This window comes from Apaloderma vittatum, unplaced genomic scaffold (genome assembly GCF_000703405.1).
Source record: "Apaloderma vittatum isolate BGI_N311 unplaced genomic scaffold, ASM70340v1 scaffold5002, whole genome shotgun sequence".
NCBI lineage: Eukaryota > Metazoa > Chordata > Aves > Trogoniformes > Trogonidae > Apaloderma > Apaloderma vittatum.
The window spans coordinates 42253-66736 of record NW_009703019.1 but is presented as its reverse complement, the minus strand read 5'-3'; the positions used below and the strand labels follow the sequence as shown (position 1 = coordinate 66736).

At 37.3% G+C, this 24484-nt stretch overlaps 1 protein-coding gene across 1 annotated transcript in view; it reads right to left on the bottom strand.

The window, feature by feature from the left end:
- Positions 1 to 375: 375 nt before the first annotated feature.
- Positions 376 to 24484, bottom strand: part of JAG2 (jagged 2) — a gene marked incomplete at its 5' end in the record, with an annotated part of 42426 nt that continues 18317 nt past the window's right edge. Inside the window, 21 exons of the mRNA XM_009864450.1 lie at positions 376 to 1407; positions 4351 to 4507; positions 5514 to 5645; positions 6106 to 6351; positions 7547 to 7662; positions 7854 to 7967; positions 10179 to 10264; positions 11328 to 11355; positions 12386 to 12502; positions 13445 to 13558; positions 13936 to 14049; positions 15409 to 15522; positions 16121 to 16285; positions 16587 to 16737; positions 18883 to 19056; positions 19298 to 19344; positions 19856 to 19969; positions 20529 to 20642; positions 21289 to 21402; positions 23710 to 23829; positions 24200 to 24330. Coding sequence (XP_009862752.1) covers positions 935 to 1407; positions 4351 to 4507; positions 5514 to 5645; positions 6106 to 6351; positions 7547 to 7662; positions 7854 to 7967; positions 10179 to 10264; positions 11328 to 11355; positions 12386 to 12502; positions 13445 to 13558; positions 13936 to 14049; positions 15409 to 15522; positions 16121 to 16285; positions 16587 to 16737; positions 18883 to 19056; positions 19298 to 19344; positions 19856 to 19969; positions 20529 to 20642; positions 21289 to 21402; positions 23710 to 23829; positions 24200 to 24330 — 2941 coding nt within the window. The remainder of the gene's footprint in view (positions 1408 to 4350; positions 4508 to 5513; positions 5646 to 6105; positions 6352 to 7546; positions 7663 to 7853; positions 7968 to 10178; positions 10265 to 11327; positions 11356 to 12385; positions 12503 to 13444; positions 13559 to 13935; positions 14050 to 15408; positions 15523 to 16120; positions 16286 to 16586; positions 16738 to 18882; positions 19057 to 19297; positions 19345 to 19855; positions 19970 to 20528; positions 20643 to 21288; positions 21403 to 23709; positions 23830 to 24199; positions 24331 to 24484) is intronic.

Here is a 24484-nt window from a genome sequence, read left to right as displayed (position 1 = left end):
TCTGGACATAATACCAAAAAAAAGTCTTATAAACTGCCATAAAACCTCCTTTTCTGCGACATAAATTAAAAGGAATGACATGTAAAAAAAAAAACCAAAAAACAAAAAAAAATCAAAATATTTAAGTTATTAAATCAAATATACAGAGTGATTCATTTAATATATACATATTTACAAAAAAAAAAGCACTTTCACTATTAGAAAATAAATTGTGTCAGTTGGGGAACCTAGAGTTCTCACAATTTTACTATATTGATATGGCAGTCTTTGACAGTTGCTATAGAAAAAGTTTAATCTCAAGGCACTTGTCACATGCTTCAATACTGCAATTCTAAAGTAATTAAACAGAAATAAAAAGGCCACTTTTAAACCACAGTTGAAAGATCTCTATAATTTTTTTGTTCCTATTACAAAGTGTGTAAGGCAAATTTGGAGAAAATCTTACAGAAGCTACTAACGTAACAAGTGCAGTGAGCTGCCATTAATAGAGATTCAAAGTCAAGAAAGCAGTTTAAAGTTCACACTATTTCCTCAACCAGGAGGTTTTAAAGCCACCATTAAATTAGAGCAAGTAATAAAAAGAAATACATTCTGTAAACAGTGTACAGTCTTTTGTAATAAACTTTACACATATTGAAAATACAACCTCTCCTCTGCCACACAGCGAGTGTATTATAAGTAAACTTTACAAAAATAGCAACTATCAAAGATTACTCATTTTTTTCATCTGACAGTCATTGAATAATTTATACAAGGCTAAAGAAACAAAATAAATTTTATTTATTATTTTTATTTATTTATTTTTTTTACGCAAAATAAAGAAACTATGAACATTTGACTCCAGATATTTTTAGTCCTTGATGCAAAGTGGAGATGCCAATTTTTCCCCTCCCCAGTAAGCGCAGGCGCAGTCTGCCTACGTTCCAAATACAGGTTAGTCTCTACTGCCTTCAAAGTTTGATGCATTCACATTTTTTACAGATCTGTTGTCCATTTTGCCTATTTGATGGGATTTCTTTACTGGACTGCTCTCTGATGTATCGGATGCCTTTGTTGGCAAAGGCTTTGCAAGTTTGTGAGAGAGGAATTTGTCCATTTCCTCATCTCTTTCCTCCTCTTCATCCTCCTCTTCCTCATACTCTACATACTCCTCTACTGCATCACAAGTTCTTTTTTGAGGAGATATGAAGTTTTTGCATTCATAACGAATGTCTTTGTTACTGTACGATCTGTCTATAGGATTTCTTATGGGATTTAAAGGCGCCCACTGGTTATTGGCACCCTCTTCTCTGGGAGGACGACTTCTCTCTCTCTCTTTTCTTCTCTTCCGAGTCCACCACACGCAGATGATTATACAAGTCAGCCACACAATGCTAAATACCGCACAAAGAATTGGAACCAAATAATCTAGAGGGTAAGTGGAAGAAAAAACAAAGTCTTGAGTTAACAGAACTAGATATATAGAACTGGACATCTGCAAAAGAAGTATCCATATATAACTACAGGTTAGTCCTAGAAAGATTTTTAGAGAAAGTAAATAAGATGTCATTACAGCACAATTGTAACTGTCTGAATGCCCTAGTCCCTCTAGGAATGCTCTTTACTAGTTTAAAATTAACTTAGAGTTTTTCCTGCTTAATGATGAGAGAGCGAATGTCACATTTGAGATGTCCTTTCCCTTCCAACAAACTCATTAGGTAGCACCTTTCTCAAGCACCCAAACTAAGTTGGCTCGCAAAACTTCAGTAAAGAAGTTCACCATTGCAGGAGGCAGGCTATAAAGAGTACTATGAATGTAAGTTGTTCTAGAAATTACTAGCACTTACAACAGAAATTACTGCCTGTGTTTACTAACAGAAGAGTCCTTTACCATCAGGTCCACAGATATTTATGTATCGATTGTCCCAGAAAACAAATATATGAGGTGAGAGCTATGTAACTAAATCAATCACCATGCTTCAAGTTTTACTTTTGAGCAAAACAGCAAAATGATGTTACTAGAGTTAAGAGTCTGCACTGCTCAACAAATAAAAAACAGGAGTTGAAGCAATTGCTTTTCCCCACATTCCCAATCACAAGCCCCATTAGAGCTCTCTCAGCCACACAGACCTAGATTATTTCTCTAGGATGCCATTCCTGAAAATTTATGTACACCTGGACTTTCCCCCTCGCCCTTCCCCTTAAGGGCTTTACTGCTAGAATAGAACAACAATATTTCTCTAAGAATCATAAAATGCATTGGGTTGGACGGGACCTTTATAGGTCATCTAGTCCAAGCCCTCTGCAGTGAGCAAGAATTCACACACGGTAAGAAGCAATAGGACACGAGGTGCTTTGCTTTGTGTAGAGACAGCAGGATTGCTTAAAAGCTCTGCAGACAAATGCTGCCAATCTCACGCTCTAACCTCTGATCTAAACATAAATTTCCCTCTGCAGTTTTAAGACAACTGCTTACAAAATAACCTGCAAACAGCTGTACAAAAACAACTGACTGCTTCAACACCAGGATCATTCATTCTAACATTAAAAAGTCTTCTGAACATATTATGTGGAATCTGACACGTTCTCAAACAGTTCCTTCTGGCAAAGGGGGATGAATAAACTCCAAATATGGGTGGCCTTAAGGGATCTAAAAATTGTGTTTTAGCAGTTGTGGGAAGGATTGTACTCTCAGGAGTAACTGCTATTCTCTCCTCATTTTTCATAAGCAATCTAAGACTAAAACATGATTGAGGAGGAAACACTTCAAGGAAAAAGGAGCTCCTCATATCAGCTTCTCCAAGATTAGAACAAAAAGCTTGCTTTCTTATTGCTATTACATCCATTATTTTGTCCTATAACTGTGGATCAAGTTTACTTAATGAAAGGTTTTTGCACAAAGAACTTTCTGCATTCAGATTTCAAATTCAGAATATTTTTTCTTAAAGCTAAAGGAAATTAACAAAGTGTCTAAAAGATGACCTCCATCTAGACACTTAAGCATCCCACAGAAACGAGATTCTCAACACAGACAAAGAGCTTTATATCCCATTTTGTGATAGGTTCCCACCTATCTCACGCAATTAAGGGGCAACAATAAAACAAACCAAAGCAAAGAACATGGGAGTCCAGGTTGCAGCTTACTTCATAGCAACACTTAGAGAACTAGGGGCTTGTTACCCATACTGAGCATCCGTATTAAAACAAGGAGTCTGAAAACCACTAGCTGCAAGAGAAGTCAAAGTCTATCTACTTTCTTCAGAGAATCTATGAACGTTGTAGAGGTGGGAGGCAAAGCAATCCCCACTCCTTTTGCCCTAGCATTTAAACACACAACCAGGAAAAAAAAAAAAAGAGAGAGGCTGAGACATGTCAGAATTTCAGCTCAATTCTTTATCATCTACACAGTTTCTGTTCAAGAACAAAGCTCGTACACTCCTTTAGGGGAGCTGAGGATATAGTATATTTGCCAAGGCTTTAGCAGAGAAAGGCATTTCCTAGAAGGGAAATGCAAGGGAAGTGGAACCAGGCAGTTTTCTAATTGTTTGGACTGTGAGTGGAAGATCTTCCAGAAGATTATGTTGGAGAGGTCTAGGAAAAACGTTGGGAGAGTGTTCCACCATTGTAAGATTTCTACTCTGGGAAAATCCAGTTGAACTGGAGCCTATCAGGGGTCTTCCACAAGACTGTCTCCTGCCTCTCTCATGCAGGAACACAAGCATGTTTTGACATAACTGCTGGAGAGCCAATATTCAGAGACAAAAGTTTCTCCAATCACATCAATCCTCATTAAGAGAAATGAACATTATATTTTAAGCCTCCTGTGAATTAATGAGAAACACGTTGAAAGAAAGAGCAAAGTTTTACATTAACATGGTCAAGTATTGGAAGAAATTTTTGGAAGATATTTTTAACCCTTGTTAAGGTAAACAATACATAAGCACTTCAGAAGAGATTTGGTATCATGCTGTGTCTTTCTCCATCCCATATTTTCATGACCTCACAGTCTCAGTTTCTACAGTGCAGCAGCATCAAGGGCTGAAGTTGGGTTAATATGTAGGAGAACTGGAAAGGATTTGAACAGCCTGAGAACTCCTAATCTTGTGAAAGGTATGCTTAGGCTGAAGACCAGGGTTGGAAGTCAGAGCCAGAAGAGCGGCAGGTGTAGGCAGGAATTTTATCCTAAGGATGAGGTTAAGTTTAAACTAGCAGACAAGCAGAGTCTTGATGGTAAAGACACTTTCTTTTCAGTTAGTAATAACAACTAAGAAACAACCCGTTCCATCATTTCCCTCAAAATAAACAAAGACTGATGGGGAACAGAAAATGCTTACGCACACACACACAGTATGCACACACTGGGAACCTTACCTGATGATGAATTCCCAACAACGATGGTCTCTACTTTGACTTCAGTTACTGCCAACATAACAGTGCTGTTCTGCCGCTTAGTGATTGCATTTACTATTATATTAGCAGCATTCTGTATGAGACTATTATCTTGTTCATCTCGATGTGGGACAAAGGACTAATGAGAGTGAAGGTGAAAACCAAAGTTATTACAATTATCTAACCATGGAGGTCTACTTTTTAAATCCAGCTACATCTTAATTGAGTTAACTAGGTTGAATTTCCCTGCCAACCAGTACCCTAAAGTTTTACTGTAGCAATAACATAGCTGGCTCTATCTAAACTGCAGATGCAATGTCAGACTTGGCAGGTAACACGCCTACCTCCTATTCTAGCATATCTCAAATAAAAGGCTCCTGACTTCCATGTTACTTACACTGCTGAGCTAAACTTAGTATAATTTGGAGCACTTCAAGATAGGTGAATTACCTAGATAGAAACTTGGACTAATAACAGCCTGCACTCTATTTATACCATACAATTTGCTACCTGCATCATGGCTCAGTGTGTCCTCTACAGTACTGCTAGAGATAGATCAGCTTCTGCCTAGATAAACACTTACCTATGAAAATTAACACTTTCTTGGAAACTAAGCAATACACAAGCACTGAGTGACTGGGCTGTCAATGCCTCTAAAGCAAGTTTTTAGGTCAGCAGGGCAAGAGCTACTTTCATCTACTCAACCTGCACCTACTTCCACTTCCCACTTAGCATGTAGGCATTTAATGAGCATCCTGAAGCAGCCATACTCTAAATGCAAAGCAGAAACTTCTTCACAAGATCCAGTCCAGCCATGTGCAACCATATCTCCTTGCTGAGAAGGTCGATAGCCCAAGATTTCTTACAGAATAGGTAGGCACCTGTTCATTAATTTGGGCTGAATTACTCTCTAGATTAATCTATCAGGAGTTTGTGGTAGCCTTGCATCATTAACTGAGCCCGCAGTTTCAGCTATCTAGCATTCTAGGAAATTGCAAGCTCACAAAATTGCTTTGCAGTCAGACTAAGCCACAGATCGCAGTACCTGCACCAAAATGAAACAAGCTTAAACAACCTCTTCCCCAGCTCAAACCAGTAAGAAAACATTTTCCTATACAATATATTAATACAAGTCTCATACTTACAATAGCAACTTCCACTGCATTTTCTGTGGAGTAAGACAGATCACATAGTATTATGAGAGTTCTGTCCCTAGAAACAGTCCTAGTAGCTGGTAAATACCGGATTTCAGAACAAATATTTTCAGTTGTAGTGCCCTGTTAAAAGCAAGCAAGATTGTATGACTTTAGTTTAAGTAAAAGAAATAGTACATAAATATCTTCAAAGGTTTTACAGTTACTGAAGACGCCAAGATGGCAGCAAGAAAGCACAAAAAGGTGAAGAACAGAGTTTTGGAATGAAGGGTGAGAAACTATCCTAGTATGATATCCTAGTACAGTCTGAGCCCATGACTATCCTAGTACAGTCTGAGCCCATCTTCAAATGTAAGAAATTAGTTCTTTGATATTTAAAAAAACCCAAACATATTCAGTAAACACCCTAATTTTGCCTCACCCTTTAGACAAAGCACAAGTAATAGCAACAAAGGAGTCTAATAACAAATTTTGCAACTTTATGACAGCAAGGAATTATATTAGAAACATTCACCTTCCACGTTTTGACGTGGAATATATCCCTACATATATTGCCATACTTCACTAATAATTCTGTTCTCACCTGGGGGACTTTGTCTCCGTTAAAAATTAAAGTAATTCTAGCACAGTCATTGTCCAAGTATCCAGAATTAGGCAGACACTTGATATTGGCAGGCAGAGGTTCAAAGGCACTGCATTCTCCCCAGTCCGTGCACGGTGGCTGAAAACATTTCATATACTTCTCCTGGCATTCTTGACCCATGGGACACTGATTATTTGAATTATCCCAGTGTTTATGTAACAGACAAGGTTTTTTCCCACACCACACCTAGAAATTAAAAAGAACAAAGTCCTCTTACAGTTAATTGTTCTTATACACATCAAATCAAAATAAGCAATTCACATAAGATGGTAATAATCTACTACTGACTGAAAAAAAAATACACATTTCGATACTGCCATGGTCCTAGTAGTAGATGGAGTTGCTCTTCCACAAAATGAGGATATTTTGTACGAAACAAAAGAGTAAAAACTGTGCAAACACTACTGGAGGCACCACTGACTGAGCATATCTCCTTAGAGGCTTATGGATTTGTCCCACATAACTGAATTATAAAGAATTTCAAGCACTTATTTTAAAACTAGTTATCTATAATCCAGAAACACCTCCACAAGGTGGTGTTTCTCTTCAGTATTTATATTGAGATCCTTGCCACACAATGCTGAAGATGTTAAAAGCCAATGCACATTGGTGATAAGCACTGTCACTTCAGCAACTGTCCCAAAAGAAAACTGTACGCTGGTACCCCCAAGGCAGAGGTACAGCAACCTTCCAAACACAGTTCCACTTCATGATGTAGCCTTTACGATTCTATATAATGCTGTACAGCTATTAGTTTAGGAACTTAAGGATTTCTTAAAGCACAACTGCCAGCAAGAAAGCATATTTGTTCCATTACATGTGAAAGACTGACAGGCTCAATCTGCATTTAGATTAATCTTATTTCTTTTAAGTCACACCACCAGGATACAGTCCATAATAAATCTACAAAGGTTGCAATTTGTCAATTCATACGCCTACTGAAGGACAATCCAAGGTGATTATTACACACTGAAGAAAAGTCATAATCCTACACATCCTTTATCTTGGAACTAATGTTTCACAAAATTCGGAGCTCTAAAACTGTGTTTGCAAAGTGTTGGCAGAATGATTTATTTAGCCTTTCTAGGATCATTATTCTGTTCCAGTTCATATTTTCTTTTCTGGAAAAAGTGCCTGCCTGCTCCTAGAGAGCTTGTTCTAGGAGGTAGAGAGCATGACAGTAGCTTATGATTACGAAGACAATCCCCCTAAGTATTTTTACAGGAAGTCACTAGACACCTCTTTTTTTATTAAACAAAGGTAGTTTCAGGGAGACCTATGCAAGAGTCTAGATGGAAATAACCAAAGATTAACTTGTGCACGAAGAACAGTGGGTTCGTTTCAGCCGAAAAGAGTCAAGAAAATAGGTCAAAATGTTTACCTTGGTGCAGTCAATACGGCCATCCAGACAGTGGCAGTTGTTGCATTCTTGATCCCACCTGCTGCCATGGGGAAAGGTGATTCCTTTGAGCCAGCAAGGTTTTCCAATTCCAATCACTAAGGGGAAAAAAAAAAAGACACAAACACCACACTTGAACTCTTGACCTTACTGAAGCTAAACAAATTTAAATTGAAAAAAAAAAAAATACTGCTTCTTATATATCAGACTAATGCATATAAATTCTATACTGACTCCATTTGTACCCTACTGTATATGAGGTAAAGGTGGATAGCAGAAATAGGAATACCTTCTTGGCACCTAGGACCAATTCTTCCAGGGGGACATGTGCATCGGTATCCATTTATTTCATCTATACACGTGGCACCATATCCACAAGGAGAAGACTGGCATTCATCAATATCTAGATAGAAAATTGGTAAAATTCAATGGCAAGGACAGAGAACATTGTAATTTTACATTTACTGAGATGTAGTCTGACAAATACCTGCTTTCTTGAGCAAGCAAAGGACAGTTGGCTTCAGAATAAATCTCCTATTGGGATAGTTTTACCATTTCAGTAGTAAGCTCCAACAGATTTCTCATAATTGCACCCTAATTGAAGTTCTGCTGATCCCAAAGCAGCAGTCATACGCTGACTCATCTCACAGAGGTGTCAGACAGCTGAAGGTGCTAATGCCTTCTCCACATTCAGCTACAGACCTGAAGTCCCACATCCCGTTCTGGCACTAATCTCAGACATTTACACTTTCTAGAAAAGCACATGCTTTCAGGAAGTTATCACAGTGCAAGAGCTGAACAATGAATTGGCTCAACAGTGCTCAAAAAAAAAAAAAAGTGACTTATTGCAATACAATTCACCATAAGGAAGAACAATACTTTAGTTTGTAACAGACATTTGATGTTACATTTCTCAATAACCTTGAGTATACTAGATTAATACATACACACTTAGCAGAAAAATCTCTTGGAAAAGCAACCTTCAAAGATTCAGAAGCTTAGCCATAGAAATCTATTGAAAAAGGCTGGGAAGCATAGTCTATCCAGATGTACAGCAATGTTATTTGTTATCCTGGGTAAGTGACCAATACTATTGTATGCAAGTCTACCAAAAAAGGCAACAGAAACCAGGCTGTGAAGCTGTGAGCCACAGGCACCAACTGCTTCATTTTCAACCACAACCATACTCTCAAAGTATCTTTCAAAATGCTTCCGTCCACTGAAAATGAATGCACACTCCACTCCCTCAGAAAAACACCCGTTCTTGACTGATGCACAGTATCAGCCCATCTTCTGTGTTTAGACAACTGGACTTAGAAAGCAAATGTGATAAGTGATAGTAGTGAGACAGTTACTCATGTAAGCAATGGAAAATACCAAATGAATGTAGAAAGGTTTTTTGTTTTATTCTACCTTCCTTCAGAAGTGCATTAAGATGAAATTTAATGCAAATACAGGAGCATCTATCCTCCTTTCTTTGAGCTACGTTGGTTTAAGATTCTCTAGCATCTGTATGCTGAAAAAGGTGACTGTTAACTCTGTTTCTGTTATCAGCCATAAAAGGCATTTTTGTCAGAGCTCTTGTCTATACCAGTCTAAACAAGAAAAACCTGAAAGAGTCTGCATTGCCATTACGAACACACAGTATTGACTACAAATAGTCCTCTCTGCATTTCTTGTCTGAAAATGGAGAATTCAATGTCCCTCACAACGTGTCGAGATCTAGATTCGTAATTATCTGCCAGCCCTGGTTCTACATCCAGGGATCACTAAGCTGATGCCATCACAAATGCCAGTGACCCTCTGACTAGAGGTGTTGGCTCACTTACTCTCTGTCAGAATGGGGATGAAATCTCAACTTAAGAGCACACCACTGTACTGATGGAGTGGAAGAATCAAGTCCAACCACCTTGGGGGCTACCAAAGACTTGAAGTCTGGTCTTCCAAAGAGGTTGGAATAAAGTGAAATAAAAATAAGGTAACTGTCACATACAAGTGAAAATTGTAATATTCCATTAAAAACAAAATAAAACAGAAAACCAACTCTTTTGCAACACTTCAATGCAGTTTTAGGGTCTTTTGTTGCCCCTTCTTTTCACTTTCTATCCTTCAGGATAATTACACTGTAATAGGTTTGGTTTATAGCTTTGAAAGGCCTTTATCATACTTCTCTATTCGTATGCCAGCACTAAACCCTTGATGTTTTTGTTTTCATCTGCCATGCCTCAGTGGGTTTCAGTTTCCAACATTAAATCAAACACCTAGTGATATAAGTCATCTTTAACGACAAGCTGCTTATCAAGAAGTGTACTTAAAACTTAACAAAATTCTATGAAACCAGCACTCCAGAATCTTCAGAAATGTGATGAAATGGAGCAACCAAGTCTTTGAAGATAATTTAAGCCAACTCACTTCAGTTCCATTTTACTAAATGAGGAAAATAACGTAAGTTTCCATTATTTACAAAGTATCAGTATCTGGCTGACTGATAGGTGGCTTTAGCATCATTATTTGGAATTTGATTAACCTAATACAAAAAAGGTTACAGAGTGTTCTTTGATTTGTGTGTCAGAACAGTACAATCTTTCAGGTGTTTACCCGTATAGGTACTTACTAATTCTGCAGTCAGGACCAGCAAATCCAGGTGCACATTCACATCTAAACCAATTCACGCCATCAACACAGATGCCTCCGTTGTAACTGTAAAAAATAATTAACCTATCATTACACTAAGCATTGTCAGGGTAGATTCATTAGTCTCAAGATGAGTAAAACCACAGGTCTCACATAAATTTCTCTTGTTTCTATTCATAGTACTTTTTCTCTATTCAGCAATGCAAAATTAAAAGGTCTCTATTATGAGTCTAATAAGCCATCTTAGATTGTTTAGCTGGTTTCTAAAGCTTTCTTAATTAAATCTTCTGCTGCTGTTTAGGAGGACAATCTATTCCCACCAAAAGAGAAAGCATAATATTAGATAAACAATTACTTGGGAAGTCACCTGTTAACAATCTACAGAAGTGCATGCCTGCATCAAGGGGAAGCATATCAACAGAACTCAAGGAGATAAAACAGCACCATAAACTAAATACATAGATCATTGATTAGCAGGTTGGAAGGGACCTCAAGGATCATCTTTACCTTTAAGGTAAAGAAATACTGAGAAAGCCCTAACTTTTACAGGGTGTAGTTTTGTGGCTTCTTTTTAAATACATAAAGTACAGATCGTTGCTTCAGAATGGACAACTAAAAGATAAGATAGCTGGTTTGCTTCATCCACGTATCAGTAGTTTCCCCCTTCAGTCATAAGTATCAGCCTCTAATTGCTTCCATTGTATCTTCCAGAAAACTTGATTTTCTTTTAAAAACACATTTATACACCAAATATTATGTATTTTTTACATTATCTAAAAATATTTATTGTAAACTAACAGGTTTTGATTTATCATTTTTACTGCAAAACTCAACTGTAGATGCTTGAAATGTTATCAAATCTCATATCACAGTAATTTACTAGTCAGTTCTAGCCACAAAGACTACACTAGAAATACTTTTATCTGTTCATATGTGAACAGGATTGTTTTGTGGTCTTTGTTGCTGTCAAGGAATAGATAAGGCATGGCAAAAATTGTTTTAAGATTTGTACAGAGGCTGTTTTCAATTACTTTAGGGTAGAATTAGTTCTAATCTGGAATGGAAATCCATTTTGCTCTGCTTACTTTTATTTTCACAACAGGTACAGAACTTGAATTCACGTACTTACCAAGGATGAGGGTTGCAGTCATTGGTATCTATAAAAAACAAACAAACAAACAGACTAGTGTAACTAGTGGCATATTTATTTTCTAATGTATATTATTATAGTTCAAGAAACACTATATTTGATAAAGAAAGCAAAGAAAAATAATGCAGAATTGAACATTTTCTTCCACACTCACAGAGAAAATTCGATTAGACCAAACAGACCAATGAAATACCTTAAATTTTATGAATAGAATACCAAGTGCAAAATCTTAAAACTTTGTTGTAGTTTGATATATCAGCAACACAGACTGGTACATAGCATGACACTAACATAAACAAATCAGGGTATTGGTTGCATCAGTAGATAATTCATTAATTCAGTAGATAATTCAGCTAGGCTCCAAAAGCTTTCTAAAGGATTAGTATTACTTTCACACTTCATTCACATGCATGCAACTAGCAACTAAATTTCTTACACAAATTCCTCCCATTATAAAGGGATCCAAATTTTTTGTTACAACTTATAGGAGCGTGGCCAGCTTTAAAACAGCTAATTAGGGCACACATCAATACAACAATAATATAGCAAATGCAGAGTAAAAGCTCAAATTTAGAAATTTTTCTTCCTCTATGTTACACACTAGAGGGAAAGAAAAAAAAACCAAAATTGCAGTCTTTATTCCACCTAACCAATCCATTGTATTGGTGTGTCAAAGTAGTTTACTGCTATCCTCTGAGAAAATGATGGATTATACACTACTGTCTGCCTTGCAACATACTTTCCATTATTAAAATTAGTATTTCTGTAAAGATTTCCTATCACTCTGCACATGTTCCCAAGAATTATATTTCTACAGAAGGCTGAAAGTCTTATTTTGGCAGAGACTAGATACAAAAAGAAGCATGACAAGTTTTTCATTCATTACTTTAGCATCATGTCTGCCTACCTCCCACCCTGAATGATTCATATATTTTGGCAGATGAACTCTAAACTTGCTTTGTTTCAGTTAACAGCACTGTGCCAGACACTCCTAACATCCATGGAGAATGCAGGGGAAAAAAGAATAAAAGCCTTACTCTGTGTGCATGTACGTCCTTCCCATCCTTCTTTGCAGATGCAAGAAAAGGAATCTCCACTGCCAACGCATGTTCCACCATTCATGCAGGGGTTTGGAATACAACTGCTGTTTTTAGCTTTGAAAACAGAAAAGGTCTCTATTCAGCACAGATAACAAAAACCATCCATCATTTGGATGTATCAATATCACAATCCTGAATAGCATTTAAGTCAAAAGTGCAAGACTTACAAGGAGGTCAAAAGACTCCAGAAATAGCCACATTGTATGGTAATCTCTCACCTACCTTCACCATCACCCCAATTCAGTTGCTTGATTGAACCATGAAGTTTTATTAAAAGAATTATCTAATTTTTCCCAACTGTGTAAGCATCCTTCATATACTGCCAAATTCCTGCTTCAGCAGTGAGTTACCCAGGTCACGAGGTGTATTTCATAATAAAATACTAGTATTTAAAGTTCAGATTTTAATAAAATGCTGCAATTGTCTCTAAATACTCAAAAAAACTACATTAAACTCTCTTTATCCAACTTCCTGGTCCTAATGGAAGTTTCACATTCAGAAAAATGTGCCAGGGAGACTACATTCAATTCCCTAAAAGATCAACAGCAATTCCCTACGGCAGGTAGTAACCCTGCAACTCCCCTAGGAAGAACCACTTCATTTCAGTATGAGTATGTGTGCTCACACGCCTCTTGATCACAAGCTCAGTCACACTATAACTTGAGTCAAGTGGGAGACTGAATTCTCAAGAAAACCTTTACACAGCATCTCTGAAGACTAACAAAGAAATTAAGACACAAGTCCAAGTGTTCCAAATCTGCTTAGGAGAAGCTATGTAAAGACCATGTAAAGCAGCCTGAGAACAGCTTCCTAAAAATCAGCATCATGTCAAGGGAGCAGAAAAAATTACTCCAAAATTCAGTCAGCAGCCAACCAGAACAGCTTTGCACTAGCCAGATAGAAAAAACGGCATGTCAACTCACTAATCAGTTAAGTATTGCTTAAATGCTTCTCTACTTCCTCTGACTTTATCCATGGACAATTTAAAAAGCTTACCAGTGTTGCAAGTACTTCCTATCCATTCTGGAGGACACGAACAGCGGAACGTATCTCCATCATCATAGCATGTTCCACCATTGCTACAAGTATTTGCATCACACTGGTATTCACCTATAGATCACAATAAAACAGTTTTAATTTCCACTGGTTTTGAATGAATGTTAAAGACCAGGTACTTATCAGTCACAAAATTACTTTTAAAGTGACTTCATATTTACATGCAGCAGTACTAGAAGTTAGTTCCACTTGCTGTAGTACAGTAAGCAACCAGAAGAGTAGAATCTAAGGGCATCTTTTACAACACTTTCACTGCATGAAAAAATACAATTTTTAAACATTCCATTTTGTTCCTGGGAAGCTGAAAGAGGTAGTGAAAATATGCCTATTATTTCACTTCAATTGTTTTATTTTAAATTTCAGGAACTCTAGTCTCATGAGAAGAAAACAAATCTTTGGGTAAACTAATGATCAAAGTAAAGAACACTTACGTGAATGGCAAGTTTTGCCTTTCCAGTCATTCTTACACTCACAATAGAAGTCATTTACCAAATCAATGCATCGGCCACCGTTGTGACATGGGTTAGGAGAACAGTCATTGAAATCTAGAAAAAAAATTCAAATTAAGTTATCTAGCCTAGCCAAGCCCATGAGAAAGTATAAAACACATCTTTGTAAGGGAAATAAATTGTGCACTATTCGGGAAGACAAGAGTTCCTAATTGTTATGTTATCTTTCTACAAGCAAGGAAAAAGCCCCTCTGATTTAACAGAGAAAAACATGAATTATGAAAGATTGACAGCCTAAGAGGAAAATTATCATTCAGTATGGCTTCTAAGTAGAGCACCAAAGTAGTTTAATTTTTCCAGCAAACAGCTGTGTTCTGAATTTCAGAGAAAACTTTAGAGACCATAATGTCCTGAAAAGGACCCCCAAACCAGTACATCCACGTGCGACACCTAGGGCTTCTTTTCCTGCTTTGACTCAAAATACAGAGGGTTAAAGCCATTAGATGGATTAACTATATATACATACAACATGAATGTGTGTATACACATATTAAACATTACGTACATACATGTACATACAATATGAATTCTAGAGAGATTTTTTTCACTTGAGACAAACATTTTAATAAGTAGAACACAATTATTCCAGACTGAACTTCATCTTCACCACACAAAATGCTTTTTTGATAGCAATATCTGCTAAAAGCTTTCAAGTCTTTATTTCACATCTCAATTGGTCTATGGCTTGTAATAAGTCTCAGCAAGTCCTCGCTGCCCTGTAGAAGGGGCTTCATTCAGAGTTGAAAAAGAACCAACCACACTTTCCTCTGAGGTAAGTTAACCATAAGCTGGCCTAGTACACTCTTTTGCCAATTAAGGCCCAACACATCTCAAGCCAGGGCAGCAAGAGTAAAGGTCACTCCCACTGAACCAAGAATACAAGACTCCTGATACTCACTGAGTAAAAATTCAGGCTTCAGTAGTTCTCTTCTTACTAAAGAAATAGATATTAGATTTATAAATGCTTTCATTAAGGTGGAAGCACATTACAGCCCGCACTGGCTTAAAGCTAAAAAGCTTTTCAAATTTGGAAACGTGTATGAAAAGAGGACAAACTTTTACGTACAGTATGTACTAAGTACATACACTTACAGCAGAAGTAATACAATGAGTAGGCCCCCTAAAAAGGGTATATTCACTTTTGCCTCTCCTCGGTAGAAAAATACATTCCCTCCTCCTGAGATACATCCTGTAGTATAACAAAAATCAGATTATGGCCCTATTAAAGAAATTGAGCCTTTTAGAGCTGCCACCCCAAAAATCTTTGTGAAAATACTTTTGCAAACACCACTGGAACAGAAAAGCTACTCTATTATTATTAACCATGTACCAATCACCACCAACTGTTAGAACACAGCTGTAATATTTGAACCTGAAACACTTAGCAGTACTCACTTGTGTCACACAATTCTCCTTCCCAGCCACTTGAGCAGAAACATCTAAATGAATCAACTTCATCGATGCATGTTCCACCATTCTTGCAAGGTTTCCCAAGACAATCATTGATATCTATGACAAGAAATCAACAATTATTGCTCAAGGTTAATCTTCACCTACCTAGAGGAGTGATCTCCACTTGTGTCTCTAGGAAGAGCAGTACAGAGTTATACAGTTGTACATACATAAGACCAGCTCAAACATCTGTTTACAAGCCTGGTAAGGTTTCTAGATGTATTCTCTCTCATGTAGCAAGGTGAACCAGAGCATTAAGTTTACCTGGCAAAAATATCCAGGTGTTAAAACACCAACACCCTGGAACAACAATACACATGCTCCTAAGCTGTGCTGTCAAAGTGTCTGTCCCTTTATCATTCCCATGTTGGTGAAATCCATGGCTTCTTGTACGACTGTATATCAAGGTAGTGGGTACAGACACATTCACACTGAAGTTGGACTAAATCCAGTTTTCCCTCACCAAGGAAGTGTGAACCACTACCAAGACAACTGTTAACAGACAAAACTGGATTTCAAGCAGTACACCTGAAACAAAGCTCTATGCAACTTCATTAAAATCTTAATGTTTTACTTCACGTTGTAAAGCTTCATGACAAAAAAATTTAAGAAAGTTTTAGAGTAATAAAATCATTTAGAAGAAACTCCTACTTACTTTCATGACAGTATATTCCAGTAAAACCTCTTTCACAGGCACAAGTAAAATTCCCTCCTGGCTGACTAATACATCGTCCATGAGGCCCACAAACGTTAGATGAAATGAAACGGATTCCTTCTTGTGTAGCATTACTGAAGACTTCTATTGTACAGCTGTCTATTACTACAAATGAGAAGTATATCATCAGACTAATAATCTGCATCGCTAATCAGTTCCTAGTTTTCAAAATTTATCAAAATTATGACGAATCACAATTTAAAAGTTATATTAACTAGAAGTTACGGTTTTATCTCTTTATAAGTAAGGACTGTTACAAGCATTTCTTCTCACCGCCTCACTATTTCACAAAGTCAAAGCAAGTACAATAAAAATGTTCCTGTATTACACTATTCCCAGAAATACTATTTTTTCTTTTCTAATATCACCAATATATTAAAACGAGTTTCTGGACAACAGAAGGTACCTTTACAAGAACTGTTCTTGCAGTGGTCCTTGAGATGAGAACAATTCTTTCCATCATAGTCATCAGGGCAGGCACAGTAATAATCTCCTCCTAGATCATAGCACTTAGCCCCATTCTGGCAAGGGTTAGGTTCACAGAAATCAATATCCATCTGTAAGGGAGACCACAGTTAGCAGCAGCTGCTTCATTTCCCAGGAGTAAGCATTATCTGTGTTGCAAAGGACACAGATGAAGCTAATATACAAGGAATCTCAAGTTTTAAGATTTATTAATCATGTATTGCATTCCATCCTGCAATATAGGAAGAAACTTTAGTCAATCTTAATACAAAGCATTTCTGACACTGCTAGAAAGTTATTCCTTTGAAGGAGGCTGAATAAACACATTTGCAATAACTTAGTTAACAGAGAAGAAGCCATTAAGAGGTATGTTACTGAAACTATCCTGGAGTATTATAATTCACTTCTCTGTCCTTCACACCCACATACTAAGTGCTATAGCGCAACTTAAATACCAGAGCACTTGTCAACTTTGTGTCTGCACGACAAAATACAGAGAACCTTAACAAAATCCTATCCTCTAAAGCAATTTCTCTTCCCATCTCAATTAATGCACAGAATTTATTACAGAGCCACATAGCTTGGAAGGAACCTCTAGAGGTCAGCTACTCCCCACCTCCTGCATAAAGTAGGTTTAGTCAGACCAAGCTGCTCAGGGCCTTATTCTTATAAATACCATCACTATGCCAATTTACACAGAGAAATACTAAGTATATTTTTGAACACTTACCATCTGATTCAAAAAACAAAACTGAAACCTAGCTTTCACAGTATAACCCTTAACACACGTGAACTGCTGAAGCAAAGCTTCTTCTACATCTTAGACTGACACACAACATTCACCGATTCCCTAAACTGGCCTCCAAATGGATATTGTTACATCACAGTATCTTTCCCTCAAATTATTATTCTTACAGATTGCTTTTCTCCCTCCCCTCAAATGAATTTTTCCCTCCTCGCATCTCTCACAAATAAAGTATTTAATTTAGAGGGCTACATACAATTCCAGCTTCTATAAAGAGATTTTCAGCAAGATATTTCATGCTCTCATATGGAACATTCAAAGCAAACTTAAAAAAACCCCCCAAAACTAAGGTCTGAGAAAGATTCTCAGATCTCCTCTATCAGGTGTCTCCATTTGTTTCCTTCCATTAGTGTAAATTTCCCCTTCCCAATGCAAGTTCAGTAGATGGTACTTTAGCATCTGGAATCAATGGTAGATATTTCCTGCAACACACAAGGCAAGCAGCCAACTCTCCCCTATTATTCAAATACATTTGCTAAAACTTTAATTACACAGTATGGTACGAATCAGTGAAGAGCAGAGCACTTGAGCTATGATCCTTAGGTAGAAATGGTACATAAGCTATTAAGTGCTGTGCCAGTTTAATAAAACCGGTCAGTAACTGCAATCTTTTTTAATTTTGCATAAAACGAGGGCATTGTTTTGTTAGCAGTGCAAATAACACAGAATAAAATTACTTCAGCATTTAAGAGAGATCACTCAAATGTCCTCCACAAAAAATTCTGGAGCAAACCAAACACACTTCTAAGCAATGCCTCCAGTTGATGCTGTCTTGCTAACTATAACACATCAAGTTGGCTACTTGTGAAAGCCAGAAAGTACATACTTAGGGCAGTATAATTTTACGTTGGAAAGTCCAATGTCCTACCTAGCAGGACGATGATCTTCGTTATCACAAAGTACTTTATGAATTATCACTAGCACTTTCATTATTTCAGATCTAAATCCTTATTTAAGCACTTGAACTACATGTTCCTAAACTTATCTCAAACAAAGGTCTGAGAGTCAGTACTTGGGCATCTGCTTTCCTTTAATTACATGGATACTCTTGCCAACAGCAGGAGGATTACATGAAACGTAATTCAACTATGTACTTCATAGTAATTAGGATGAAGACCTAAAATATTCTAATGTAACAATATATGTTCTGAAAACTGCAAAGGAAAATGTTTCATGCTTAAGGAAAATTTGCAGCCTTAAAACATGCAAGAGCTGTTACATGCAACAACTTGCAGTTTATCAGGCTGCAAACTCAAATGTTACAGCTAACTGTGACAGCACTGCACAACAAATTTGCTTATTCAGAGTATCAAGTAACAGCTACGTTAGTAATGCTTCAGCCTTGGGTTACTCCCATTTAAACCCAGACACATGTTTCTTTCAAGAATTCCATCCATTAGAAGTATTGCGGCAATGTCACCACTGCCCTCACCTCGCAGAAGACTCCCGAGAAGCCCTGTGAGCAGAGGCAAGTGAATCCATTCACCAGGTCTTTGCAACGGCCTCCATTCTGGCACGGATTGCTTTCACACTCATTTGTTTCCATCTCACAGTTTTTTCCCATGAAACCATGAGGGCATAAGCAATGGTAACCATTCACCTCATCCTGCAGAGAGTAAAGCAAAAGTGGGAAAAATTATCAATAAAACTTGCACACAAGAATTCAAGTTATTTCTATGTTCTGGATTTGTGAACAGCAGTAGCACCACATAAGGTTACTTCATGAAATGGTGCAAAAGTCTGCACTTTTAACCTCATTTAACCAACCTGCAATTCCAAACTATAAAATTCATAGCTAGCCAGAACAAAATTCATTGTCAATAAGGCATGTAATAGACAAGAGTTACCTTACAAGTTCCTCCATGTTGACATTGTCCATGACAGTCATTAATATCTATAGATAAATATGCAAGGCATTAGAATTTATTCTAGAAGACTAAGCTGTAAAGTACAGGTTTAGCATAAAAATGGAGAATTTTCAGAAGGTTTTTTCCTAGAAGTTTCAATGGAAAGCAAGGATGCTTGAGGTCTTAAAAGTTTCTTACTTAAAAAAAATACACAATAGAAAATTGCATATTCCATATTACATACTTCTATCACACTGTAATAAATAGCTAACATTTTAGCTTAAAAGTATTTTAAATTGAATCAGTATATAATATCATTCAGAACCATAGATGAGTAGAGATTTATTAGAGATATGCAAGTTTTTACCTACGCTCATTTTAATATCAATTACATCTCTAAATAAAATTTCGAACAGTGTTTTCCATTACATTGCTGGGAGTTAGAAAAATCCCAACAACATATATTTTTTCTTGTATTTGTACTATCATTCACCATAAAAACCTTTGTTAAAGAATAAAGCATCCTATGGTCAACATACATACTAAAGAAATACTAACTGATATGACAATTTACTCCTGTCCATCCTGGAATGCAGTCACAGTAATATCCACCAATGAGATTTTTGCAAGAGTAAGCATTAACACAGGGTTTCCCCTCACACTCATTAGCATCTGTGAAAGAAGATAAAAGAAAGAAGAGAATAAAGAACAAACCCAGAAACAGCACCAAGCAAAAGTACCCATGCAATCCAAGCATCAGAAGTTCGTATTATACATTGGTAGGGTACTGAAATCATTTACATATCACAAGTTTTTAACACACATTTATGTACAATAGCACATGCATGTTATTTTTCCCTTTGCCAAAACTCAAAAAGGGAATATGTTAGTCAGGGCGAATTCCTTCCTTGCCTCCATAAGCTCATAGTCACTGTTCTGCCACCACAAAGAAAGAGCTACCATCACCAACGCTGTATTTTGAAATGGAGAAGTTATTGGGCATTCTAAAAGAATTATTATAAGTAAGCTTAAGTTGGGGCTTAAATAGCTACAGGTTTGCTTGAAACCTCTGGCTTTAAGATCTAGTAAAGAAGAGCTAAGATACCCATAGCAACACACATCTCCAAAGTTTTCTTCAAAAAAAATCATGTCAGAAACACTTACACAGAGTTATTTATTATGTAGGAATAATGTCCAGTGGTCTTCAAAACTTTAGAAGGTAATTACTTACCAAGTTGACATGTTGCTCCAATCCACTGTTGTGGACATATACACTCAAATGCATTAACACCATCAATACAGGTCCCTCCTTGAGCACAAGGGTTAGATGCACATTCATCAATATCTAGAAAGTCAAAGTAAGCCTTGTATTACATGGTTTAAAACTTGGCTTAATCTCTTTTGTTTGTTTTTGGTTTGGTTTTTTAAAGTGAAGGAGGAGAGTGTACAAACAAATAAGCTTAGGAACAGGCTAACATATCTAACTTAATTTTTGCTTAGGCTTTTCTCACATCTTTGAGATAGAGGAGAAAGGAACTCTGAAATTTTCTATCTGCAAACAGCAAAGAAGTTCAGTTAATCTGCCAGCCACAAACACATTCACTGAAAGTCATCTTCCTAGATCAGGACACAAGTTTAGCCAGTTTTGGTGATGGTTATTTTTTGAGGGTAGTTGCTAATGAGAAGTGGATTAAAAAAAATTATATTCCAAATGACAGGCAACATGCAAACCAATTACATAGGTTCACAATACATTTCAATTACTTCCCCGTCTTCCAAACCAGATGCTTAAGCATTTCGCTCTTCTACTACTTTAAGGGGAGAACCTTTTATGTTCGCGTTTAAATATAAATGTTTTCAGAGTCTCCAAAGACATAGCTGTTAAAAGACAGGTAAGATAAAAGGCCACCAAATTTCATACCCACAGAGCATGACAGTATCCAGCAAGCTGTAACAACCAATGGGTCAGTCATCAGTAAATGCATACCCACCAATAGCACATGTTGGTCCACTCCACCCCGATGGGCAGTGACACTTGAAGCCTGATGAAATTTCATGGCAAATTCCACCGTTAGCACAGGGATTAGATACACAAGCATGCTCCGCTGGGAAGAAAGAGGGAAATAAATTCTTGCTAAATACTCTTCCAGTATTAATTAGGGAGAACTGCAGTTAGAAATTGCATTCTCACTAAAAGTGACCAATAGCACAATCAGTGGAGACGTGCCTGTACAGAAGTTTGGAGCCTCCCTCTCCCAGCTACAGAGAGTAAGATTCCCAGTAAGAGACTGAAGCACTATTCTACTGAAGGTGCGTCATCCTTCATACCTACTGACTAGAAAGCCTAAAGGTAGACAGGTTACTCTATCTCAATATCCCAGAAGCTAGAGAAGTTCTCCATTAACCTACTGCTTCCAGCCACACAATTCTACCTCTAGAATGTTCCAACGCGTTTTTTTTCCTTTAGTGAGATACAACAGATATGCTTTTCAGATGTCTGAACAGTAGTAGTAGTTTAGGTATCAAAGGTCTGTTTAGCTTCACTCTAATACCGTTCCTTGGAGATAGCAAAGAATAGAGCTACTGGCAATTATAGGCAGTACTGCTTGCTGTCACTCCACGTAGGGCCGTAACACTTGCAGAAACTGCACTAAGCAACAAACAAGCTGAGGAGAGACAAGTTGTATGCCATCACATTTGACATCTTCCCTCTCAGAAGCCAAGCTTTTGGAAAGAATAAACCAATTCCCTTCAATAGGTAAGGCTTTCTAACTGTTGCTACCATTTATACTTTGGAATCTTTCTGTCAGGGACATTATCTAGTTTGCAAACTGAATTTACATTGTCTATGATGTTAAGTACTAGTACCTAAAGCAGCTCATATACCCATCTACTGCTAACAATCAGTATAGAACTTTTCAAACGCATGGCTCCCTTTATTCTTGTCTCCTCATCTGAGGAGCCAAGGTGTTTCTCCATAACTTTTGGAGTAAGCTAAGACAAGATTTCATCCATTATAGCCAAAACTTTGCATCACATTCTAACAGCTGAAGAAAATTCAAGTTTTGATAGTATCATTAATACCACATAGCACTTCATAGAAGATCTACATCCCAATAAAACAAGAAAACCTTCTGCTGGTAAAAGTTTAGTGATCTTAAGGGCAAATAGTTAAGTGAAAGGAAGAAAAAAAAAAAAGAGTTCTTTCTATCTACACTTATCACAGAACTGCAAAATTCAAAGTGAGAAGACTGGAAATATCACATTTTTAAAAAGGATTTAACAATCTATCATAGCAGAAGAAAGTCACTGCAGAACACCCAACTGAATACTACATGTATGAAAAGTTTCAGTTCAACTTGTTCACTTCAAAGAAAAATAGGCAAGAAATAGAAATTGCACACTAGCCCTTCTATCTCCAGATACATAATAATCAGCAACAGTCTCAAAGTACAAAAATAGTCTCCAGTATGTGAAAATTTTGGTCTTTTTGTAATACACACAGAGATATAAACAACAACAGAAAAGCTATCTTTGTACTGCGGTTGAGACAGGAAGCAATTTTTCATGATGGGATAGATACGCATCTACTAAACACCCCTCAAGAAGGCATACTTCATCAGAAATATTGTTTAAATACTTTCTTCCATTTTGCCAATGGGAACAGGGAAGTGAAACTTTTTCTTTAGACCAAAGTGACTGTAAGAAGACTTGAGCACATTTCTGCAGTAGTTAACACTTGCATTGTTAATCCAATTGTATTAAAAGTTCCATATTAGAACATGATTTCAAAATCAAGTTTCAGTCAATCAAAAAGGATAGTCAACACCTTCAAGCAGCTAAAAATTGGGCCAAAACCCTACACCACAGTCAAACTGAAGTGTCCATCGCTACTACCTTCCTTAGTCCCCAGCTTGTATAAGATGCATGTCTGCAGGCAAGCCAGAGGACAAGAAAATTGGTAGCAGGTAGAAATGTAACAGGGAAAGGTGCACCTGTAACCCGTTTCCATGAGACTATGGCCCAACTGCATGTTTGGATTAAGGAAGTAAAGAAATCAAAGAGATGAAATATCAGTCTTATCTAAATCCAAGAGACACTTTTGCAGCATTTTTGTTGTCATCAGTGGTTTCTGAATAGCCAGCCCAAGGCACTACATAGGAGAAATGGAGTTGGCATATCCCCGCTATCACACAAAGTGACAATCAAGTTGAAAGGAGAAGTTGCATGCCATCACTTTACACACTTCCCCTCTCAGAAACCAAGCTAGCTTTTGGAAAGGGGAAAACAGATCCTCAACAAAGCAAAAAAAGCAATGATGAACATATTAAAATGCCACCTGGCTAACTAGAACATAGCCATGCCTAAAACAGTTTCAGATTTCTGAAGATGCATGCAATATCTGTAAGTACCAATTTCGCAGTTCTTTCCAGAGTAGCCATCTGGGCAAGCACAGCGATATTCATCTGGTTCAGTATTCATACAGGTTCCACCGTTCAGGCAGGGATGGTGATTTCCACAGTAATTCAGATCTGAACAGAGAAAAGCATCAATCAACAGGGAACACAAATCACACCATTTTAATATCTAGTGAGACATACAGTTGCCTTTCTCGCTTGAACATCATTCACCCACATCATCCCCATATTCTATTAGCTAGCCTGTCATCTGTTAACTATCCACGGAACAGGGAAGGGACAAGCAACAGAATGGCATGAGTTAGAGTCAGGACTATTCCAAGCCCTTTGCCTTAAACTTATGATATTTAGGCACTCCCTGCCACAAAAGAATTAGGCACAGAAATACTCAGGTAGTTGCACACTAGTAGGAAAAAAATGGTTAATGAGTTATCAGTTAATCATGCAATTTTACTTATTTTTCCTGGACATTAATGTTAAGTACCTTTGTTACAGAGCAGGCCACCCCAGTTGGTTTCACAATTACACTGCCATGGTTCATTACAGCTCCCATGAGCACAGCCTGGGTAGCGGACACACTCATCACAGAACTGTCCTTGCCAACCATAATGGCACCTAAGATGTAAGTTCACATGTTAAAAGTTAGCAACATGATGCTTAATTATCAGCATTACAGATATTCAGAACGCTACACTTACCATTCTCAAGAACAAGGTCAACTGTTCAATGTGCAACAGATAACAAAACTTTATTTCTCCTAGTTAGAAGG